At 37.1% G+C, this 24,657-nt stretch overlaps 1 protein-coding gene and 1 non-coding gene across 3 annotated transcripts in view; both read left to right on the top strand.

The window, feature by feature from the left end:
* GRB14 (growth factor receptor bound protein 14) overlaps window positions 1-24,657 on the top strand; it is a 172,832-nt gene that overhangs the window by 121,559 nt on the left and 26,616 nt on the right. For both annotated transcript variants that reach the window (XM_056110377.1, XM_056110378.1), the window contains one exon: window positions 23,026-23,147. In XM_056110377.1, coding sequence (XP_055966352.1) covers window positions 23,026-23,147 — 122 coding nt within the window. The remainder of the gene's footprint in view (window positions 1-23,025; window positions 23,148-24,657) is intronic.
* LOC130019827 (small nucleolar RNA SNORD116) lies at window positions 9,895-9,983 on the top strand. The gene has a single exon (XR_008791897.1). It is a non-coding gene; the product is annotated as a small nucleolar RNA SNORD116 (small nucleolar RNA).

The following is a 24,657-nucleotide window of genomic DNA, read 5'->3' as shown; positions in this document are numbered from 1 at the left end:
TTTTGACATAATCTCAAATTATGTATTCATTTTTGTGGCATACCTTAATTTCTGTGTACATGATCTTAGGAATATCTTCATAGTAGTTTTAGTTTTTATTTTACATGTTACTTAAAAATTGGGACAATCCCCTGCCTTTCCCTGTTGCTTTTCTCACATAGTTTAACAGATATTTGTTTTAACCTTTTTCACCAACCCTGTGGATTCTGGGGGTACAATTTTGTAAGTAACATTTTTGTGCCATTTTTCAAGCAAAATTTACAAAACGTGCCCTAGTGAGTTTGCTTTCTAATGAGTATGAAAAGATGAAAGATCCATCACTAAAACTTAAAATGCCTGATGTGGAGAGAAAAGAAAGGCAGAGGAAAGGCTTAGGTGGGGTGCTGGGCTGGGGGGGAGTCTGCTTTAAATGGAGAACTGGGAAGACCTCCATGCCAGCTCAATGTTTGATGCCTGAAACAGCAGCATGGCATCAGGCTTTCACTGAGACGGAAGACTCTTCTGTGCAGAAGGAACAGAGAAGGAAAGACTTGAATGTGACAACTTGCTTGTGTTCAGAAAAGAGCCAAAAGGACAGGGTCCCCTATAATGAACTCAGTCAGGAGGGAAGTAATGAAAAGTCAGAGAGTTGCTGAGAAGCCTGCTCCAATAGGATTGCATTGGAGCAGGGATTGACGTCCACATTGAGAAATAGCACTGGATCTAGAAAGTAATAATCTGAATTGGCTTTCAAGTACATTACTAAGAAGCCAGAATCAGGATTTGAGCTTTGAAGGCTAAAATTGCCTTTGCTTTTGCATGAGTCCACCTGTGTCTAGTTCTATGTGCCTCTTATGTTATGTTCTCACGTGTATAAGGTTTAGTATTTGTAACATCCTGAGTCTTATAGGTAAGAACATTATGTCATGGGATAAATAAGAGTTGATGGTTTCTGAGATCCTGGGCCTTACAGGTAAGCGCATTTCAGCTTATGATCCCATAAGAGAGGTGGGAGTTAGTGCACTTCAGTTCATTTTAATGATTATGATGAGCTGAGGAAATGTCAGAGATGTTCTATGCTGTTTAATGTGCTGTTGTGTGGCTTTTGATCCATTAAAGTACAAATCACTAAAGTGAAAAGGAGAAATATGATAGATTTAAAAATGATAGATTAATGAAGTCTAAAGATAATTTTTAGAATCACATTTTCTGTGTCAAAGATAACTTTAATCTTATTGGTATTTTTAATGTGAATATACAGGTGTGATAACTACTACTAATGTTCCAAAATCAGGAAAATTTGAGATTTGTAACAACGCCAGGATGATTAGCCATCTGTGATGATTTTCTCTGCCTATTAAATTTTTCAGCAATTTTAATGATTACAGACAGGATTTTGAATATTATTCCCGTATTAAAATTTCCAAACAACATATTAGGTTACAATGAAATTCTAGTTTCATGCACAGTTTTGACACTGAACTTAAACTATTATCAAATAGTTTTCTCAGGACACGCTAAACCAAGTTTTATCATTGGTATGTTTCTTTGACAGCCACTGGATGTCACTGTCGTTCCCCAGATGAACCTGTGGCTTTCATAATCAGTGAAAGAGGACAGGGGCACTTAAGTTTTAAGGCCTCCAAAATTTAATGGAATCCTTGTTTTTCTTGCTCCCATTTTGATTCCTAATTGAAACGATGATATGAAGCAGTGGCACTTAACACAATACCTCAAGTGCATACCTGTAGACTCCTAGGGAGGAGGAAGTAATTGTATTTTGCTGTCATTTCTGGGGACAGCTGAGATTTCCATTGTGATTATCATTGGCTTTAATCAGTGGCTTTAATAAGCAAAATGAATAACAAAAGGCTTCTAGTGAAATCATTTTTATGTGTGCAGCTAAACTCATGTGATCTCTTTAAGACAGAAGCAATGCACAGCAACAGCCATGAGGGAACCCTTAAGAACCTGCTGCGTTTTCACCTTTTTATCCTGTTTCCTCCTCTTTTTTTTTTTTCTAAAATTTATTTATTTATTGAATCACTGTGGGAAAAGTTACGAAGCTTTCAGGTTTAGGTCTCGGTCATGCGAATATCAAACACATTTCCCTTTACCAGTACTTATTTTTCACCATGAAGAACCCCAATAAACCCCCGCCCCCCACCCCCCCAATGCCTGTGAGGCAGATGAATTCCAGTTAACACTCTATCTACTTTGACTAGATTCATTATTTCGATAAAAGATGCACCATTATTATTTAGAGTTTACACCCCCAAATCAGACATGCTGAAAAGGCATTGTGAAATGATTTGCTTTCTACAGCTGGGTTAAAGAATTAAATGATGTCATGCGGCCGCTACATGCGGCCGCAGTAGCGGCCGCGTAGTTTTGGATTTCTGCTATTTTACTTATTAACCCTGGAAGTGTTTCTGCTGAGAGTCAGATAATTAAGAGATTGGTTTCTGTGCTCTGGAGCCATGGCCGTGCCGGAGAGCTGCTCTTGGGGGGCAACTGGTAACCTTGGTAGGGCGTGAAGGATGAGCCGCGAACGCCCCCCCTTCCCATGAGGTTTTAATTGCCCCATCATGACCTGCTCATACTTGGCTTTCTGTAAAGCTCCCAAGTGGCTGCCATCTTTCTTTCCAGAGGGAAGAAGGCGAAAGGGACCAACACCCTTTCTCCTCCGGGCAGACATGATGGCGTGGATTAACGCATAGTCCGTTCACTTTTCTGCTGCAAGCTGCTGGACTCTGCATTAAGTCCTTGTGCTTGTGGAGCCACGGCCGTGCTGGAGAGCCGCCCCTCCTCTTTTTTTTTTAAACAAGAGACACAGGTATTTTTAGTATTGTCTGGAGCTGATGTGTAGTTTTATTTTTATTTGCTGTCTTGTCAGTAACCTACCAGTTATCAGAGTTGTAACCATGTTCAACACCCACAAAAGTAAATAAGAAGCCTTGAACTTCTTTACTGGGACTGAGATGGTCTTTCCTTAACTTTGAGGGACACATGGTGTCCTGGTGGCACCCAAAGTTTGGAGATAGGAAATATGAAAACAACAGAGCACAAGAGCTTATGACTTCACTTGCCTCTCATTCCTCCCGATTTTCCTTTTCAGTGTCCCGTGTTCAGGTTTCAATACCTCTCTTAAAAGGCCTCAGTCTTATCTCTGGTTCTCTTTCCTCCACTCATTCCAAGGTTATTGATGCAGACCTGATACTGTTTGCTTTACTTTCTAAAGTCTCTTGCAGGGTTTGTGGCACCTTGACCTGACTCCCTTTCCCAATGCACCTTGTGTTGAAATTTCCTTTCCCCTCCTTCTCCTCCATCCGTTGGAGAACAGCCTAGAGTAGTCTGCTTGTGCTCCAGTTCCTTAGTTTCCTTGTTCCACAGTTAAGACTCTCAAATTAATTTTCTGTGGTGAAGATGTAGGTGAAGGGGGACTTTTAATCTCTCTTTACCAGACTTATTTTCATCAATTTTCAGATGCTTTTTGCTGTCGTTGTTTAGTTTTTAAAATATGACACAGCATGACTTACACAAAACTTTTGATAACACAGTTTTGAACATCTATGTTTTACCTCAAAACTGACCACTAGTGCCAGGATCTCTCCAACAATAACCAAAGTTCCCTCCCTTCCCCATCAACACTTTCTTAGAAAACTCATGGTTTCTTTTTATTAGTTTTTAAAGGTACTTATTACAGTTTGGGTCAACAGTACAATTGTATGGTTACAATTGTGTTCACTCTTGGGTTTTGGATTTCTTTTTTTAATTTTTATTAGTGAAACACCATGAGGTACAGTTGTAGACTTACAAATTTTTGTGCTTGGGTTTCAGTTATACAGTGATCGAGTACCCATCCCTACACCAGTGCCCATTCCCCACCTCCAATGCTCCCATCATCCCTCCACTCCCCCACCCCCCATCCCACCCTACCCCTCCCTGTGGCAGGGAATTTTCTTTTGTTTTCTCTCTCCTTTTGGGTGCTGCAAAAGAGGGATTGAGTAGCAGTCATGTTCGGTCTATAATCTACTTTCAGCATGCATCTCTCATTCTGAGACTCCTCTCAACACCCTTTACTTGGTTCTCCCCTCTCTATCTGAGCTGCCTTCTGCCCTAGCACGTGCAGCTGGCCTCCAAGCCATGGAGTGAACCTCCTGGTACTTATCTTGTTTATTCTTGTGTGTTAGTCTCCCATTTTGTTACTTTATAATCCCCAGATGAACAAAATCTTTCTGTGTCTGTCCCTCACTTTCTGACTCATTTCACTTAGCATGATACTTTCTATGTAGTACCACTTGTATATAAATTTCATGTCTTCATCTTTTCTAACAGCTGCATAGCCCTCCATTTTGTAGATGTACCAAAGTTTTTTTAACCAGTCATCTGTTCTTGGGCACTCGGGTTTTTTCCAGATTTTGGCTATTGTGAACAGTGCAGCAATGAACATAGAAGTGCAGATGTCATTTTGATTGTACTTTTTTTGCCTCTCCGGGATATATTCCCAGGAGTGGTATTGCTAGGTCAAATGTGAGCTCAATTTCTAATTTTTTGATAATCGTCCATACTGTTTTCCAAAAGGACCGAACCAGTCGACATTCCCACCAGCAGTGAAAGGAGAGAGTCCATTTCTTGCCACACCTGCACCAACACCGGTTGCTTTTGTTCTTTTGGTTGTGGGCCAGTCTCTGTGGTGTGAGATGATATCTCATTGTTATTTTGTCTGCATCTCCCTGATGATTAGTGATATAGAGCATTTTCTCATGTGCCTTTTAGCCATTCAGGTTTCTTCTTTGGGTAAATTTCTGTTCATTTCATCACCCCATTTTTTGATGGGGTTAGATGTTTTCTTCTTGTAGAGTTCAACCAGTGCTTTGTATATCCTTGATATCAGCCCTTTATCAGATGGGTATTGGGTAAATATCCTTTCCAATTCTGTAGATTGTCTTTGTATTCTGGTTATTGTAGCTTTTGAGGTGCAGTAGCTTCTTTATTTAAAATAGTCCCATTTGTTTATCTCTGTTTCCACTTGGTCAGTGGAGTGTCGTCTTTGAAGATACTATTGGCCTCAATATTGTGGAGGGTTTTGCCGACTGTGTCTTCATTTTATCTTATGTATTTGGGCCTGATGTTGAGATCTGTAATCCATTTTGATCAGACTTTTGTGCGTGGTGTTTGGTCGAGGTCTGAGCCCATTTTTTTTTGCATGTGGTTGTCCAGTTATGCCAACACCATTTGTTGAAGAGGCTTTCCTTGTTCCACTTCATATTTCTTGCTCCATTATCAAAGATTAGACGTTCATACATTTGGGGTTGTGTGTACAGTTATTCCACCCTGTTCCATTGGTCTGTGGCCCTGGCTTTGTTCTAGTACCATGCTGTTTTAATTATTACCGCTTTGTAGTAGAGTTTAAGGTTGGGGAGAGTAATCCCTCCTCATGTATCTTTCCCAAGAATTCCTTTAGCTTTATGTGGGCGTTTGTTGTTCCATATGAATTTCAGGAGTGCTTGATCTATTTCTTTGAATAATTTCATGGGTATCCTCATAGGGATCACGTTGAATCTGTATAATGCTTTTGGGAGTATTGCCATTCTGACGATGTTGATTCTTCCTATCCATGAGCAGGGGATATGTTTCCATTTTCTCATGTCCTCTTTTATTTCATGGAGTAGCGTTTTGTTGTTTTCATTGTCGAGATCCTTTACCTCTTTAGTTAGGCTGATTCAGAGGTATTTAATTTTCTGGGGCACAATTGTGAACGGGATTATTTTTTTCATGTCAGTTTCCTCTCTCTCATTATTTGAATATAGGAAGGCCATGGATTTTTGAGCGTTGATCTTATAGCCTGCGACTTTACTGTATGAGATTTGTTTCTAGAAGTTTCTTGGTAGAGGATTTAGGATTCTCGAGATATAGTATCACATCATCTGCAAATAGTGAGAGCTTGATTTCTTCCATTCCTATCTGGATACCTTTAATGTATTTTTCTTGCCTAATTGCTACTGCAAGTACTTGCAGTACTATATTGAACAGAAGTGATGATAGTGGGCATCCTTGTCTTGTCCCTGATCTTAGAGGAAAGGTCCTTAGTTTTTCCCCATGGAGGATATTGCTTGCCATGGATTTGTTTTAGATAGCTTTGATTATCTTGAGGAAAGTTCCTTTAAAACCCATTTTGGTGAGAGTTTTCATCATAAACGGGTGCTCGATCTTGTTGAAAGCTTTCTCCGTGTCTGTTGATATCATATGTTTTTTATCTTTACTTTTGTTGATATGGTGAATTATGCTGATTGATTTCCAAATGTTAAATCATTCTTGCATCCCTGGGATGAATCCCACTTGGTCGTGGTGTATGATCTTTTTGATGAGTTGTTGGTTTCTATTTGCTAATATTTTGTTGAGGATCTTCACATCTGTTTTCATCAGGGATATTGGCCTATAGTTTTCTTTGTTGGTGGTGTCTTTGTTTGCTTTAGGTACTAGGGAGATATGTGCCTCATAGAAGCTGTTTGGGAGAGTTCCTGTTTTTTTTCAATTTCCTGGAAAAGCCTGAGGAGAACTGGCAAAAGGTCTTCTTTAAATGTTTGAAATAATTCACTATTGAACCTGTCTTGGCCTGGGCTTTTTGTTTTGGGGAAGATTTTTGATTTCTGTTTAAATTCCTTGATATGAATAGGTCTATTCAGGTATCCCAAGTCTTCCTGGTTCAATCTTGGGAGATTATAGGTATCCAGGAATTTATCCATTTCTTCTAATTTCTCTTGTTTCGTGTCATGCAGACTCTCAAAGTAGTCTCTGATGATCTTTTGGATTTCATTGGTTTCTGTTGTGATGTCCCCTTTTTCATTTCTGATTCAGTTTATTAGGGTTCTCTCTCTTTCTTTGTGAGTCTTGCTAGTGGTTTATCAACCTTATTTATTTTCTCAAAGAACCACCTCTTGGTTTCATTGACCTTTCGAATTATTTTTTTTTGGTTTCCATGTCGTTAATTTCTGCTCTAAGTTTTAATATTTCTTTCCTTCGGCCAATTTTGGGTTCCTTTTGTTGATCTTTTTCTAAGATCTTGAGCTGTGTGGTTAGGTTATCTATGTAGGCCCTTCTTTCCTTAGGAATGCTTGCAATGCTATAAATTTTCCTCCATAGCATGCTTTATCTGCGTCCCTTAGGTTCTTGTACCTTGTGTCTTCATTCTCATCTGTTTTTACATATCTTTTGATTTTGTCTTTGACTTCCTTCCTGACCCACTCATTGTTCAACATTGAGTTGTTTAATTTCCAGGTGTTTGATTTTTTTTTTGATGTCTTTGTGTGATTTTCTTCTATCTTTAAGGCATCGTGGTCTGAAAAGATTGTTGATACTACTTCTATTTTCCTGATTCTATTGAGGTATATTTTGTGGCTTAGCATGTGGTCTATTTTGGAGAATGTTCTATGTGCACTAGAGAAGAATGTTTATTCTTTCTTTTTGGGGTGTAAAGCCCTGTATAGGTCTATTAGTCCTTTCTCTTCTATTTCTTCCTTCAAAGCCAATGTTTCCTTGTTGAGTTTTGTTCTTGTTGATCTATTTACAGGTGATATGGCGATGTTGAAGTCCTCCTTAAAATCTGTTAGCAGTTGTTTTAAGTATTTAGCTAGTCCCTCAGTAGGTGCGTATACATTTAAGTGTGTGATTTCTTCCTGTTGTATGTATTCCTTGATAAATAGAAAATGGCCTTGGCTGTCCCTTCTAATCTTTTTCAACTTAAAATTTATGTTGTCATATACTAGTATGGCCACCCCAGCTTTTTTGAGAGAGCTGTTTGCTTGCAGGATTGTTTTCCATCCTTTAACTTTGAGTCTGTGTTTGCTCTGTTTGTTCAGATGGGTTTCTTGTAGACAGCAGAATGTTGGTTGCAGTTTCTGGATCCATTTTGCCACTCTGTGTCTCTTGATTTGTGCTTTTAGACCCTTGACATTAAGAGAGATTTTTGTCATGCGGTTTTGTGCCATCTTTCTGTAGGGGTTGGTTGTGTTTATAGGTGTTTTCCTTCTTATCTTACAGGGTCCCCTTTAATCCTTCTTTTAGATTTGCTTTGAGTCTATGAAGTTCCTGAGCTGTTGCTTATCTACAAAATTGTATATAGTTCCATCGAGTTTGAGTGAGAGTTTAGCTGGATAAAGTATTCTTTGTGAGGCGTTCATTTCATTGAGTTTTTTTCACTATATCCCACCATTGCCTTGGGGTTTGGAGGGTTTCCTCTGATAGGACTGCTGTAAATTTAAGTGGTGCTCCTTTGTATGTGATTTACTTCTTTGACCTTGCTCCTTGTAGTATTGTGTCTCTGTCCACAGCATCCATTGTTCTGACTATGATATGCCTTGGAGTATTTTATTCGGGTCTCTTTTAGCTGGCACCCTTCTGGCTCCTTGGATTTGTATGTCTGCATTTTTAACTCTGGGAACTTTTAGCAATGATTTCTTTGACTGTGGCTTTTTCATTGGGGTTGCCTCCCTGTCCTTCTGGTACTCCAATGATTCTAATGTTGTTCCTCTTGGCATAATCTCGTAGGTCTCTGATTCTCCTTAGAGCTATTTTGAGGTCTTTTCCCATTTCTTGTTGTTCCCTATGCGATTTCTGTTGCTCATCTTCAAGCTCACTGATCCTGTCTTCAGCTGTATTCATCCTACTGGTAAGGGCACCTACTGAGTTTTTAATTTTGTCTACTGAATCCTTTATTTGTAGCACTTCTTTTTGTAGCTTTTTTATTTCTGCTCTCATTTCAACCTGTATTTTCTCGATTATCTATTCTTTTGTTTCTTTCATTTCTTCCTTTAGTTTTCTGGACATCTCCATTGATTCTTTGAGTAGATTCTTGAACATCCTCTGCATTTTGTCTCGGAATTCTTTATCAGAGAAAGCATATTTGTGGATAACCCCGTTGAGGATTCGGGACTCTTTTATTCATCTTCTCCTTGTAGTGGAGATTTGCACTGTTTCTTCATGTTGTTTTGGTTGTCTAGTGGTAAAACCCTGAAATTCACTAGTACTGTTTCCTTCTTATCGTGGGAAAGGATTCTGGATAAGGTCAGTGGATGGTGGTCACCCTTCTCCCTTTCTAGAGTCTGATCTTCCTCTCAGGCATTATTCTTTGGCTTATGATGGGCGTCTAGTGAATCTTTGGAGGAGGTGCTCTTTAATATTGGACTTGTACAGCGTCTTGCATACTGGGCTTTTGTTAGAATTGGAGTACGCCAGTGGATTATTGTTGTAGTGGAGGTGGCCAGAATTTTTTCCACAGAATTAGGTGATAAAGGATGGTATGAAAGTCTAGAATGCTGGGAGTGGGGAATATAACTTCGGTGGCCGCCCACCCTGGAGAAGGCCACACCCACTTTGAGGAAGCCACGCCCCCTAAATTAGCCACGCCCCCGAAGGACCAGATGCTAGTCCACCGACCTGTTGGGGCGGCGACTAGTTGGGCTGGCACTCTGCAGAAGTGGAGGCAAGTTCTCCAGGCCAGGATCTGGGCCACGGCTGGCTATTAGGGTCGCAAGTTTAGGTGGGGGGGAGTTGAGTAGAGGGAGGCAGAACGGCTCAACTATGGGCTTGCGCGGTGTGCCTCAATTCCCGTCTCACGCAGACCATGGATGAAAACCTGCTGTTGTCAGGGAATCTAGTTAGACGTGTGGCCCCGTGAAGGGGCCCTGCCGCCGGGTGGGTACCTGGATGAGTCTTGGGCTTTGGATTTTGATGTATTTAGATATCTCACATCTAAACTGTCAAAATATTGCTGTTCATCTTCCAAAGCTTATTCAGAATTTTAAGATGGCAATTATGGGGCCAGTGATGAGGTTTAGCAATAAAATGAATTAGATCAGTGGCACCACAAAACAAAAAATGGCGATAAAGTGCAGCTGCTTTCTGTGAAGGCAGTGATGAATCATTCCTTTTCTCACACACATTCTTTGGAAGGCTGAGCAGAATGAGTGAACTCAATACCGTTGTTCTCAAAATCGTAGTGATAAGCCTGTTGTGGGTGTTGGATTCATCTTCATAATAAGTTATGGTGGTAATACCTCAAAAGAAAGAAATAAAAGCACCTTTGTAAATAAAATAAGATGAAATCTCTCAGCTGGCCAAGCTGACAGGCAGCTAATCTTATTCTAGAGTCTGGAGAAATAAATTAGAGGAAGAAAAGCAGCTGAAAGCTGGTCTTGTGAAGCAGGATTCCGCTTCACAGGGGAGACAGCTGCTTCTTCCATATGCCTGGTTTCTAGGAATGGACTTCTGCTTCTCCAGTGCTATTCCTTGAGATGATCAGGATATTTGTTGGCACTACCCAATCTCATTCAGTTCTTAAGAAATTGTAAATCCTGAAAATAACAGGTTCCCAGTATAGGAAGCACTAGTGATGCTCGTAAATGTTGTCCTGGAGTCAATACCCCCTTGAGTGAATGTGATTGATAGATGCAAGAAACCAGCAAATTTGAACAAGATATAAACATAAGGCTATTCAGGCAGAATCAATTATGATTCCTATTATTTACAAAAGTAAGATCTAGGGCTGGAGCAATAGCACAGCATCTAGGGCGTTTGCCTGCGCGCAGCCAACCCGGGTTTGATTCCCAGCATCCCATATGGTCCCCTGAGCACCGTCAGGGGTAATTCCTGAGCGTAGAGCCAGGAGTAACCCTGTGCATTGCCAGGTGTAATCCAAAAAGAAAAAGAAAAGAAATGTAAGACCTAATGCTACAAAATAATAGAAATTGTGAATTACATACATCTCTAGGATTTAAAGTTATTCACCTTTGGGTCACGTTTTTGGAGTTTTTCCTTCACACTACTGTGGACGCATATCAGATTGTAATGATGATAGAATAAAAGTATAACATACATGTGAGTGTATGTGTAAAATATTTTTATAAAATTTATAATAATTTAAATTTATGTTTGTGATATAAATATATAGATTATATCTAAATCGGCTGGAGCAATAGCACAGTGAGTAGGGCGTTTGCCTTGCACATGGCCAACCCGGGTTCAATTCTTCCACCTCTCTCAGGGAGCCTGGCAAGCAATATCTCGCCCACATGGCAAAGCCTGGCAAGCTACCTGTGACGTATTCGATATGCCAAAAACAGTAACAACAAGTCTCACAATTTGTTGCGAGATGTTACTGTGCCCACTCGAGCAAATCGATGAAAATGGGAGGACAGTGCTACAGTGCTTATATCTAAATATGTAAATTTTATCTATATTATATCTAAAATATATAAACATAAATTATATAGATATATATAATTATGTCTTTAGATACAACTGAAATTGAATCGTAAACATCTTTGTAGCTGTGTATCTCATGGTGATTCAGTATAAAACAATGTTAAGTGTGTCTTTGCCATACATTAATATAAACCTATATTAATATGTTAACAATAAATTAGCAACACAATGATATGCCATATATTAATATATAGTAACTCCTAAATTATGTTAAAGCATATACTCAGATATGTTCAACAGACCCAAAGAAAAAGTTAAGATAATATATTGAAATATTAAATTCTTATTTTTGACTAATTCGACTTGCAGACAGATGGTCAAGTGCTTTTCAATTTTCTGTAATAGAAATTAATTATTTTACCAAATACACAAATAGAAACCAATTTCAAAATCTTTTTAACAAGATTCTTCAAGATTCCTTTCTAAAGCCAGGCATCATATAGCTTATCTTACCAACATTTATTACTTTTATTGTAATAGCGATAAAGTTGTTGAAACTAATTCTTTAAGAGCTAGGACTCTGTTTATTTGCATCTTTTACCTCAGTGAAAGAGGAAGATAAATTAGTTGTCAAAATTATACTGAACTGTAAAGTATTTAGTGTTTCCTAAAGTCAACAACAACAGCAACAAACACGCAGGCACACACACACACACACACACACACAGAACCCTACTGCTTGGGGGACCAGAAGTAACATCTCTCTGGTGCAGTGGTTGGGAAGTGTGTGCAGTGCTTTCTGTTTCTTTGCTTAAAGAAGATAGATTTCATCTGGGCAAAAGGGAGCAGCTGAGTTATTTTTCTTATATTTTTGTTTGCGAAAGGGGACATTAGGGCTAAATAAGTTTGTTGGGAACTTCTGTATTAAAATGGATCAAACATCTCAAAGGTTGGATTACAAAATACATAGCAAAGAATTGGTAAAGAAGCCAAAGAAATCACATATCATGCTTGGATGGAAATTTACTGAGTTCTTAAAAGATGCATTAGGAAACAGAATTTACGGTAACTTTTTTAAGCTACCAGTCAGCTTGAGATAAGATATATACAAATAGTTTGTGGAAAAATAAGACTTTCTTTGAATACTAGATGTGATCATTGAGACAGAGTTAATATAGGGTCTATTTTGATTTGTTGAAGAATGATCCACAAGGCCTTTATAAAGCCATCAAGCTTAAGTGTCAAGATTTTCTTATTATTACTCTTGAGGAACTGAATCTGGCATGGCAATTTTCCTGAGGATCTTGCTGGTATAAAGTAGGTCTTTTTAGGTTAAGGAGACTTTTAGAAACTAAGCCTTGTTTTATTATTTTCTTCTCCAGTTTTTGTTTTGCTTGGTCAGAGTCTGTTCATTTTTATCTAAAAATAAGATTGACAAAATGTATGTAGTTTCTACTAGCATGGAGAGGTACAAGGACCATTTGTCTCCTGAAGTTTCCTGTAACAGAGGTATACAAGGAATTGTTTTCTGGGTGAATTAGAGGTAAAAGCCACTTTTGTTTCTTCTCTTATCAGGTGATGAGAAGAGTAGGGACTCAGGTTTCTATTTGAGCCCCACACTGTACTTTCAGTAGATTTAGAGAAGAAATTCAGGCAGAAGGTCACAGGTGAACACTTTCCATTCTGGTAGGATTGAGGTTTTCTTAAAAGACTTTGAAGTTAAATCAACAGTTTCAGAAAAAACTTTTTTTCTTATGGAAAAAGTTTTGAGAACTAACTAGAAAATAAGTTTATGAACTTGCATTATTAAGTAATATTTCCATTACCATAAAACTTCACTAAGTTATCTAAAACCGAAAGCAAAAACATGAAGCTTTTTTGTATCCTTCTTTTTTGAAGGCTTCCTTTCCTTTTTTCCTTCTCTTTTGTTACTGTGTCAAAGTAATTTGAGAAAGTTTCTCCTCTGTTCTGTTTATAACTTCCGTAAGAATAGGTATTTGGCCATTGTAATTTATTTTTCAGTCCCTAAAAATTACTTCAAAACTTTGTTTTTAAAAAAGGCTTTTTTTTGTGTGGGGAGTGTGAGGTGTGTGTATGTGTGCCTGTGTATGTGTGGTGGTTGGTTTTGTGACTTGAATGCAAGACAAGTATTCTACCATTGAGTCATTTCCCTGGCTGTTGAAGTTCAATGACATTTTTAATAACACATTTTAGATGGATTTGTGGAGTTTAACTTAAATAAGGTATTTGAAAAAATATAGGATTTAAAGTTTATAAAGTATGATTTTTCTAAAAGACTTGTTCCTTATTCATGTCATTGTTTTTAAACTTTGAAGCTAAGAATTCCTAGTTATAGAATCTTGTGTGGGTTTTTTTTTTTGATATTTTAAACATACAATTACTTCATAGAGTAACTTAGTGGTAAAAATCTCCACAGATTTCTAATAGAACCAAAGAAAAGTAAAGACTGTTAGTTGGGAGGTATCTAAAATATTGCTTTGTTTTGTTTTTCACCTTTGTAGATCTTGATGATTATGTTTCATACCTAGGTCTATAAGGAGCAAAAATGGTCTTAAACTTTTAATCTTTCTCTTAACTGTTTTTCTTTTTTTTAAAAAAAAAATTATTAGTGAAACACCAAGAGGTACAGTTGTAGACCTACAAATTTTTTTTGCTTGGGTTTCAGTTATACAGTGATCGAGTACCCATCCCTCCACCAGTGCCCATTCTCCATCACCAATGATCTCAGTACACCTCCCACCCCCTATCCCCCCATCCCACCCTGTCTCTGTGGCAGGGCATTCGCTTTTGTTCTCTCTCTCCTCTTGGGTGCTGTGGTTTTCAAAGGAGGCATTGAGTGGCAGTCATGTTCAGTCTGTAGTCTACTTTCAGCATGCATCTCCCACCCTGGGAGGATCCTCCCAACATACTTTATTTGGTGCTCCCTTTTCTATCTGAGCTGCCTTTTCCCCAAGCATATGTGGCTGGCCTCCAAGCCATGGTGTGAACACCCTGGTATTTATCTCGGCTATTCTTGGATGTTAATGTTTATTTTATTTTGTCATTTTTGTTTACTATTGTATCAAGCAATCTTTATTGAATAGTGAGAGCTGAGTTATACATTCAATATTCATAGTGACATACAGATTTGGGAGGATATTTTTAGATCAAAAGACTGATCTAGACTCCAAGCTTTGTGCAGAGTGGTCAAAAATCTCCCAAAGATGGTTCAGTAAATCCTCCACATCATTTTAAGTGATTATTAGGATAGGAAGCACCTGTTAAGGAGCCTATGAATAATCATGGAGAGATATTGGCATTTTGATATTAGATGTGGTGTAGTAGCATTGTATACCTAAAACAATTACACTATTATAAATCATTGTTAATCAATAAAAATAAATGAGAAAAATTTACATCACAAAATAAAATGTTACTAAAATATTTTTAATAAGCCATATGGTATAGTAAAGAAGTTTTATTTTTGCTACAACATAAGGATATTAATTCCTTTTTAATTAAAAATACTTGTAGGAGCGTTTAGTCATCTAGACTCCATTTGTTTGCTTGCTTGCCTGCTTAGGTATTATCTGTATTTTCGGTAGGATTAAGTCAGAAATCTTGAAATGGGAAGTTGGGGTTGAGCATGAAGCTGCCATTCAAATTTGAAAGTTTTTGTTTTTTGGAAATTAGATTATTTTTTTCTATAAAATGTAAATGAATTATGCTTTTTAGATTATTGCTTTAATCTCTTTGGGCCACTGCAATAAATTGCCACAAGTCTTACAACATAAAACAAAAGAAATGTAATCTTTAATAGTTCTAGAGGTGAGAAGTCCAAAATTAATTTCACTGGGCTGACACCAAGTGTTTACAGGGTCTTTCTTCTTTCAAGGACTTTGGCTGGAATGCTTCCCTTGCCTGTTCCAGCTTTGGTGGTGCCATCTTTCCTTCGCATATGGTCACATCACTCTGTAGTCATACTGCCTTTTCTTTCTGTGTCAGAACCTCTTTTGTGTTTTCTTATAAAGATGCTATAATTAGATTTGAGAAATACCTGCATACTCCAGGATAGCCTTCTCATCTCAGTATCCTTAAATTGATTTAATATCCAAAGTCTTGCCACATTAGGTGGTCTTTAGAGTCCAAAGATAAGTACCTAATGTTTTCACTCTAAGAACATTCCTGAGCCTACTGCAAATATAATTATAGAAACAAAAGTTTCCAAATTGATACTTGCAGAGAGATAACTTTCTTTATATCTATATATTATTTTATATAGAGAACTTGAATTAATTTTTTGCTCTGAGCTTCCTGACATCCTGATGACTATTTAATGTTATATATCAGTTTACTTTCTAGATTGTTCTTAGACCTGTTGGATTAAATGATCAACTCAAATTGTGTAAATGAGTACATAAAGTTTTAAAATATTCTCTACTAAAGTTTCAGGCCTTCCTTAACTCTCCTAATACTCTGATGTGGGCAGTTGATTTGCAGGAGGGATATATATATCTACATATTATATATCTATGTTTATATGCATATATATACATCTATATGTGTATATATATGTATATATGTACACATATATTTTTTATGTTCTAGTAGGCTTGCTTTTCTCAGGCATTTTGCTTGTACCGTAAAACCCCTCACATTTGTAGTCTTTTTGTAGCCCTCCCATGAACCTTCTACTGAATGGACTACTCTTTTTCTCTTTCTCCACATGGGTATACAGTGGACTCATCCATCTCCACATTGAACTTATAGCTTCTCTACCATGGTAGAAGCAACGCTTCTATTTGAAGCTAGGTATTTACTTAGACTCTAGTTTGAATCAGATGCCACTATTAAACTTCCTGGAATTGTATCATTATAGGACCCTTTTCTCTACTAATCTCTTAATTCAAAGTCCCTTTGATCCCCGTATGAAGTCATGGAGAATAGGCTAAGTATGATTTTCACCAAATAATTATATTTGTCAAAGACTGTGAAGTGTACCATACAGTTTAGAATAAAAAAAAATGCATCTGTATTCTTTCTCTTTCTATATAATATATTATGGTAACAAAACAGTAGTCATTTGTTTAGTGGTAGAGAGAACTAATGAATACAGAGAAGCATAGCTTGCATAATATCTGGCAGTTCCTTTCCACTGCAGTTGCAATGAATATAAATACAGCATCTTAAGTATAGGATGTTTAATAGCATAAACATACCATTAGTAAGCTTGAAAATGCCAGATGAGTTTATATGAGAGTATATGAAAGCAAGGATAGAAAGATTATTAAGGATGTAACTTTTCCCTCTCAGTGTTTGTGAACTAGATCTTACCCTTATTTCACGTCTCTTATAGTCTTACAGTTTTATTGATGTCATCTTAATTCTTCCAGTTTCTTACCACAGAAAACTTTGATTTCTTCCTTAACCACCCTCCCTCTTTCATGCCTTATGAAGTTTGTCAGCAAGACTTGTTTCCTTTCATAAATGTAGAGATTCTGCCTACTTCTTCCATTTGTACTACTTACCCCTCTAAGCTGCATCATCTAACCCCTTTTTGATTGAATTAATCTTGGTAGTAGTGAAGTTCAGCTTATCATTTACTGCACAGAAAGTAAAACACCAAGAAGCATTCCATCAATATAAGGTATATTTATTCAAATTATTAATTTGACCTAGCATTGTATAAGAATACGAATGTCTTTATTCTTTGGGGTATAATGTTACCACACCACAACCATCATCGATGGTGCCGATAACCCTATACCACAAACTACAAATTTTTTCACTCTTCCACTTCCCTTAGGGTCAAAATCATAAGAGTTTTGTTCCCCTTCTCTCCACTGGACTATTTTCTGTTTCCTTGCACTGTGTTTTTAACTCCAACACAAGAGTGAGATCATCTGGTATTTATTTTTCTTCTGACTTAATTTAGTTAGTGTGATAAGAATCTTTTCATTTCATCCACTTTGTACCAAAAGACTTTCTTATTCCTTAGAGCCAAGTAGTATTCCCTTGTGTATTATATACTGCAATCTCTTTACTCAGTGAGTTTCTTTGTTTTCATATCTTGGCTATTGTAAATCTACTGCTTTGATAAAAAAGATAAGCATGTGTATCTTTTTAATAGTGTTTTCTTTCAACTTGATGTATTTATACACTGTATTAAAGGATAGTAATATTTGTACTTATTCATCTTTTTTGCATAATTGTATTTATGCATCTTTTTGGAATTAGTTTTTTTTGGAATTTTTTTATGATTTTGAAATAGATTATTGGATAAGAATTATTATGTCATATGGTCATTCTGTTTTTAATCTTTTGAGAAATTGCCATGTAGTTTCCTAAGGAGCATTTCTAGAGGTACTGATACAGGAGAATGCAATTCTATAACTTAGTAACTTTCTTGCTGACCGCTGCGTAAGAGATATTTTAAAAGGATATGGTGAATTATGAGAAAATGAGGATTGAGGGGTAGTGAGCTCATGTAATCCTTTGCCTTGTTTGATTTTGTTTTGGGCCTATACCTGGCTGTGCTCAGAACTTTCTCCTGGCTCTGTACTCAGTGATCACTTCTGGACTCCTGGTGGTGCTTGGTGGAACATAACACCTGGGTTGGCCATGTGCAAAAATAATGCCCTACTCCCTGTTCTGTCCCTTCAGTCTCAGCTCAGATAGTCCTTGCTAAACATTTTTAGTAACCTTTTTCTTCATTTTCTTTTCTTTTCTTTTCTTTTCTTTTCTTTTCTTTTCTTTTCTTTCTATGTTGTTTTCAGTGTATTGGAGGGGTTCACCTGATTGTGCTCAGGCTATACTTTAGAGTTCTGTGCTCGAGGTTACTCATGGCAGTGCACAGGGGACCAAGTGGAGCAAAGGATTGAACCTGGAACCTGGGCCTTCTGCATACAGAACATTTTAGTATGCTTATCATGGTGAAGAGATCAGATGACATCTTTTCAGAAGAGGCAGATTCCCAATGTTACCAGTTCTGGAATTTTTAGGAATAAAAGAAGCATGCACACCAACTACCTGTTGCTGTTAGATCAAAATGACTATGTATCATGATGGGTGTTAGTAGTAAAAGTTAACTGGCTCTCTTTAGGTTTTGTAGGGACAACTGAATGTCTTTGATAGTGCCACCGGTTTTCAAGATTCCCTTAGCATTCTACCAAATGATTTTACTGTTTTATCCTTAAGTTTTTTAAAACCAGTTTGCCATTTATCAGTTATTGTGATTCAATGAAAGCATAAGAGTCAATTATTTCTCTTTAAATATAATTTATTTAACACAAAAGAAAAATCAAATCCTCACAAGGCTTTATTCAGCACATTTCTTTCTCTGTGTGTGCCCACATCCCTACAGACTACCACAATCATTTCTTTTGGTAGCTTTCCCTTTGCACACTATAGTCACATTAATGTCATTGCTGTGCTTTGAATGTAAGTCTTGCTCATGCCCCAAAGGTTTTGTTCTGTTTCCTTGTTCTGATATCTGCTTATCTCATACCTTAGCTCGTATCTCTTGGGCCTTTGTTCAGACTCTCAGTGAAGCATTCCCTTTTGAACTATGAAAAATGAATGTTTTTCCCTTCTTGAATTATCCTCTCTCCCTCTTCCCACATTTTAAGATGTACATTGTATTTAACATATATGTCTTCCTATTAAGCAGTAACTTCATTGCTTCCTTCCTCCAACCCTGGCAACCAGCTCTTTGCTTTCTGTCTCCGTGAATTTGTCTATTCTAGATACCTCAAGTAAATGACGTTATAAAAACAAACGTCATCCAAATGAATTTGAAGGTTGAATTTCCTTTTTTCTGGGATTTATGGATAGCATCTCCTCTATCTAGTAGAAGAAATATCCCAAGAATTATACAAAATTAAAAGGTTTTACAGTCAGAAAATAGATGTTTGGCTTTGCTTTCTTTTTTTCTTTTCTTTCTTTTTCTTTTTATTTCTAATGCTGCACAGGGGTGTGAAAATAACTCAGGGCTATAGGGACTCAGATCCTCACGTTTGCAAGATGATTGCTCTCTCTCTAAGCCATATCCAGAGCCTGGGATAGGCTTTTAGTGAAAGAAGAGTGTTTCAGTTAAAACCAATTTCATTTAGGAGAAGAGGATAGGCTTTATTATGCAGATTACCATACTAGTACAAATTAGAAATTATAGGTTGATTGGTTTAAAACTTCCTTGAGAAGAGTTGAAACTGCAGATGATTTCTGTATTAAGTCCTTGTAGGGCCTGACATTAGTGACTCCAGGGCTGGAGCGATAGCACAGCGGGTAGGGCGTTCGCCTTACAAGCGGCCAACATGGCCGACCCAAGTTCGATTCCTCCGCCCCTCTCGGAGAGCCCGGCAAGCTACCGAGAGTATTCGATATGCCAGACACAGTAACAACAAAGTCTCCAATGGAGACGTTACTGGGCCCGCTCGAGCAAATCGACGATCAACGGGAGGGCCTTTATACCTGTCATATACTTTTATAAACATTGCAATCATGCAATATGTTATCCTCTGTCTATATTTGCACAGTATAGTGTCTCTGTTTCATTCATATTGAAACATGGATCATACTTTTATTCCAAGATTAAATAGTCCATTGTATGTGTGTCCTACATTTCTTTTGTCAATTCGTCTGTTGATTGATAAAGAATGTTTCTACTGTGGGCTAGTGTAAATCATGCTATTTTGAACAGTAACCTATAGATAACTGTTTCAACTCTTTCATTTTATTTGCATATATGCAAAGATACGAAATTGCTAGAATTATTTAATATTTTAAGAATCCTTAATCCTGACTTTCGATTTACAATATTTGTTCTTAGTAGTAGAGAGTCAGATAAGGACTGGAGTGTAAGTGAAAGCAGTGGTAGATAGTAATTTCACTTCAATGAATTTGACAGCTATAGTGACTGAAAATGAGAGACTGAATTAATTTTTAAAAAGTAAAAGTTGAGGATTTCATTTTAGGAGGTAAAAGAAGCCAGGAGATACAGTCAATGAGAAAGAAAAGGAACAAAGTTAGAAACAGAATCCAGAGTATGGATACATACTTAGTTCAAACTCATCCATATTCATTGGATATTCTTACAAGAACTTCCATTCAGGTGAATGAGCTTCTGTTTAAATATGACATTATTACTTTGAAGAGTTCATGTATTGTAGGTCACAGATCACTATTGAGTGCTGAATTTCTGAAACACAGATACTTTTCAAAAGAGTTTCTGGAAGCCTCTTCTTTGATATTTTTCATTTCTTATTTTGCATTAATATTTTTTATAACTTTTTATTTTAAAAGTAGTTCACATTATTTTGTTACATTTAATATTCAAACACCAATCACACCACCATTACACCTTCCCAACACCATATATTTTTTTATTTTTTGATTAGTGAGACACCATGAGGTACAGTTGTAGACTTACAGATTTTTGTGCTTGGGTTTCAATTGTACAATGATCAAATACCCATCCCTCCACCAGTGCCCATTTCCCACCATCACGGATCCCAGTATCCTTCCCACCTCCCATCCCCCCATCCCACCCTACTTCTGTGGCAGGACATTCTCTTTTGTTCTCTCTCTCCTCTTGGTTGTTGTGGTTTGCAAAAGAGGCATTGAGTGGCAATCATGTTTGGTCTATAGTCTACTTTCAGCATGCTTCTCCCATCCTGGGAGGATCTTCCCAACATTTTTTATTTGGTGCTCCGTCCTCTATCTGACCTCCCTTTTCCCCCCAGCATGCCAACACCATATTTTGGATGTTTCCATCACAACCCCAATCCCTGCCCCAAAGAATAACCGAAATGATATATTTTGTATTGTTTGTTATGAAAAACTGCTGAAAATGCCACAGAAAAGTATCCTTAGAGGAAAGAGTGTGGAGATTGGGAGATTGTTGTATTTAACTGAGGGGCAATTAAGCCCTTCTATAAGAGATCACTTGCATGTTGTTAAAGGTTGAACCTTGTGTGCTTTATATATATATATATATATATATATATATATATATTAGGAAAAAAATGTATATTTCCATCTAAGATTGTTTGCCTCCTGTTTTGAACACTATCAAATGTGCGGTAATCTTGGAGTATGAGTAAAGTGTGTGGTTTGAAGTTGCAGCCCCGAGATCCAGGAAGAGATTCACACGTGGGTGAGGCTCTGCCTGAGTGTGTGGAGAGTGGCCGTGGGTATGACTGCAGCTGGGTTCTGGAGGTTTTCGACTGCCGGGGCTGTGTCCCTTGAGGCGGGGAGGGAGAACTCTGGGCTCAACAGGATAGGGAACGGAGATTGTTTGCCGGTATCCACCTGTCTCTGGTGACTCAGCAGTCTTGCTTATGGGCGTCATAAGCCACCTCTGGCTGCGGTCAGATAATCTTGCCATCCGCCACCGTCCAGATCAAACTGTTTCTCTCATGGAAGGGAGCATAACGTGACTTGCCATGACCTTGCCACCAGATCCCGCACTAGGCTGTTCCACTTGCGGCTCCCTGGAGGGGGGCAGGTGAGACCCCTTCCTGCATTAATATTTTTATGCTTTTTTATTGCTAACTTTTTATTAAAATATGACATACTTAAGGAAAGTGAGAAAACCATGTATGAACCACAAAATGAATTTTTAGCTGTTGCATATATATGATCACCTACACCCAAATTAACTGACAAAGTATTCCCCACATTCTAGTGGTTCCTTTCATGTTCCCATTATCCTGATCTCCAGAGCTATAGGTTTGCTTTTCCTGTTTGGTCTTCATATAAATGGACTCATGTATACTCACTTCTATCTAATGTCTTTCATTTAATATTATAAATAGTGCATGTTTTGCGTACAGGATGCACAGGTTCTATGTCCAACACCACAGATAGTCCAAATAGCACAACCCAGAGCAAGCCCCTCACAAAGGAACTGAGCATGGCCCAGAAAACAAAAGCAAGAAAACTGCCATAATGTATTGTTTGTGAAGTTCATCCAACATTTATATATTGTTATAGTTTATATTCTATTGTATGATTTTACAGAATTTATTTATTCATTCTCATATTAAAAGGCATTTGGGTAATTTCCATTTTAGTACTGTTATGACTAGGACTGATGTGAACATCAGAGTTTTTTATTAGAATAGAATTTGGGCATGTTATATTCACCTCTTCAATGTTGTCACTGCTTATTTTATTAAGTACCTTTTCTGCTAAGTGCCTTCCCATCCTACCTAATTATCTTCATTGTTAATACAAGTATATTGCCTGAATATTAGTTTTAGAAATATAAAGTGCCACAGGAAATTAGGCTTCTTCAAAATTTGTATGCACTTGCATTAAAATTTTCCTTTTAAAGTCTTTCATTTTGCTCAACTGTTCAGATTATGTGTCTTAGATGCATATTGAACCTGTCAAAATTTTTCATCTCTGAATGGGGTGAATTGTTCTACCTTGAGGCAAATATTTTAATTTTGACATCATGATGAGTTGGAGAAAAATAATAGCTCCCAAGTTCTTAGTGCAGATTTATTATCAGACTCATAATTTATATTGTAATAAAAAGAGATTGAAAATTAACATGAAATACATTGTGATGCTTTGTCATTTTTCACTTTTTTATAGTCTTCATTGGTATAAAATTCAACATTACATATTTAAAATTGAAAATTTATCAACTTGGCTATTACAGAATTGATTTGCGAGTTATAATTGCTAATAAAAGTACTTGATAATACATTTTAGATGTTATTTGGCTATATGTTCATATCAATAAGTATTTATATACCTATCTTTCCTTCTATTCATCCATTCATCCTCAATCATCCATCAACTGACATACAACTCACTAAACATTCTTTACAGAAAGAACAATAGAAGACCATGAGCTGGTAATTGAAGTACTGTCTAACTGGGGAATGGAAGAAGAAAATAAGCTATACTTTAGAAAAAATTATGCCAAATATGAATTCTTTAAAAACCCAATGGTAAGTGAAATCGCCATTGAATAATGATGGAAATAAATGAATTAGTTAAATCTTCTATTTTATTCTGTCACTATTACTGTCACTGTCACTGCCCTCCCATTGTTCATCAGTTTGCTCAAGTGGGCCCAGTAACATCTCCCTTGTGACAATTGTTACTGTGTTTGGCATATAGAATATGTCATGATCAATGAAGTGCATTTTTCTGGTAAGTTGTAGTACGATTTATGGTCACTTCAAATCTTACCAGATTTTTTTGTTCTGACAAAATTAGCATCATATCCAGAAGTTCAGATACACCAGTAATTTTTTAAAAAATTTTATTTGCTATGGTCTGGAGCGATAGCACAGTGGTAGGGGTTTGCCTTGCATGTGGCCAGCCCGGCCGAGCCAGGTTCGATTCCTCTGCCCCTCTTGGAGAGCCCAGCAAGCTACCAAGAGTATCTTGCCCGCACGGCAAAGCCTGGCAAGCTACCTGTGATGTATTCAATATGCCAAACACAGTAACAACCAGTCTCACAATGGATATGTTACTGGGCCCGCTCGAGCAAATCAATGAACAATGGGAGGACAGTGCTACAGTGCTATTTGCTATACTGCCAGAAGTCTGGTCTGTGATGGGTTTAGATGATGTTATTTAATGTAAAATATTAAGAAACCTACCTTAGGGAACTATTATTTCTTTTTTTTACTTTATAGATAAAAATAAACACTTTGGGGCTGGAGATACAGTCCAGTGGGTAAGGTCCTTGTCTTGAGAAAGATCGACCTGTGTTTGATCCCTGACATCCTATAGCGTAGCATGAGTCCACCTGGAGTGATTCCTGAGTACAGAGTCAGGAGTAACCCCTGAGCACCACCAGGCTTGGCCCTAAAACAAAGCAAAAAAAATAAAAAATAAAAATTTCTAAAATAAAAAATGAAAATTTCTAACGTTAAAACAGTTTGATGACTGTTGGGAATGTTGTAACTTAGTAATGTAAGATTGGCATGTGTCTTAATAATCCAAATTATTTTGTTTTTAGTGTAATAATTATTGAGCTTAGTTGAAATGAGGTAATTATCAATACATTATCTTGTTAACACTATGTTCATTGTAGTTCTCCTTAAAAGAAAATAAATGTATGTTACATTCTAATGAAGATTAGGAATCTGGAGAAGTCAGGATAGCCTCTGGGCTCATTATTTCAATCTTTTCCTCTATAGCTGGAGCTATATCTATTTATACTAAGCATTTCTTTGTACTAAGTCTTGTATAATTGGATTGAAATAAACCCTTTTGAAAAAATATATAGTATACAACATAATAGAATATTTTCAAGCCCTAGAAGACCTCTTAAATTTTTTATTTGAAACTAATAATAGAATCATAACAGGCTGATATTTAACAAAGACAATAAAATCCTAATAAAAATTTAATAGAATTTGAAGGTAAATTGATTTTTTTGGTGTGAATTATTATTAAAGCAACAGTTTAAAAGTCAGGTAAAGAGATTTGGTTTATACTTCACTT

Source organism: Sorex fumeus, unplaced genomic scaffold, assembly GCF_029834395.1.
Source record: "Sorex fumeus unplaced genomic scaffold, SorFum_2.1 ptg000009l, whole genome shotgun sequence".
NCBI classification, from domain to species: Eukaryota; Metazoa; Chordata; class Mammalia; order Eulipotyphla; family Soricidae; genus Sorex; species Sorex fumeus.
Note: the sequence above shows the minus strand (reverse complement) of the source record. Positions and strands in the feature narration are given on the sequence as shown.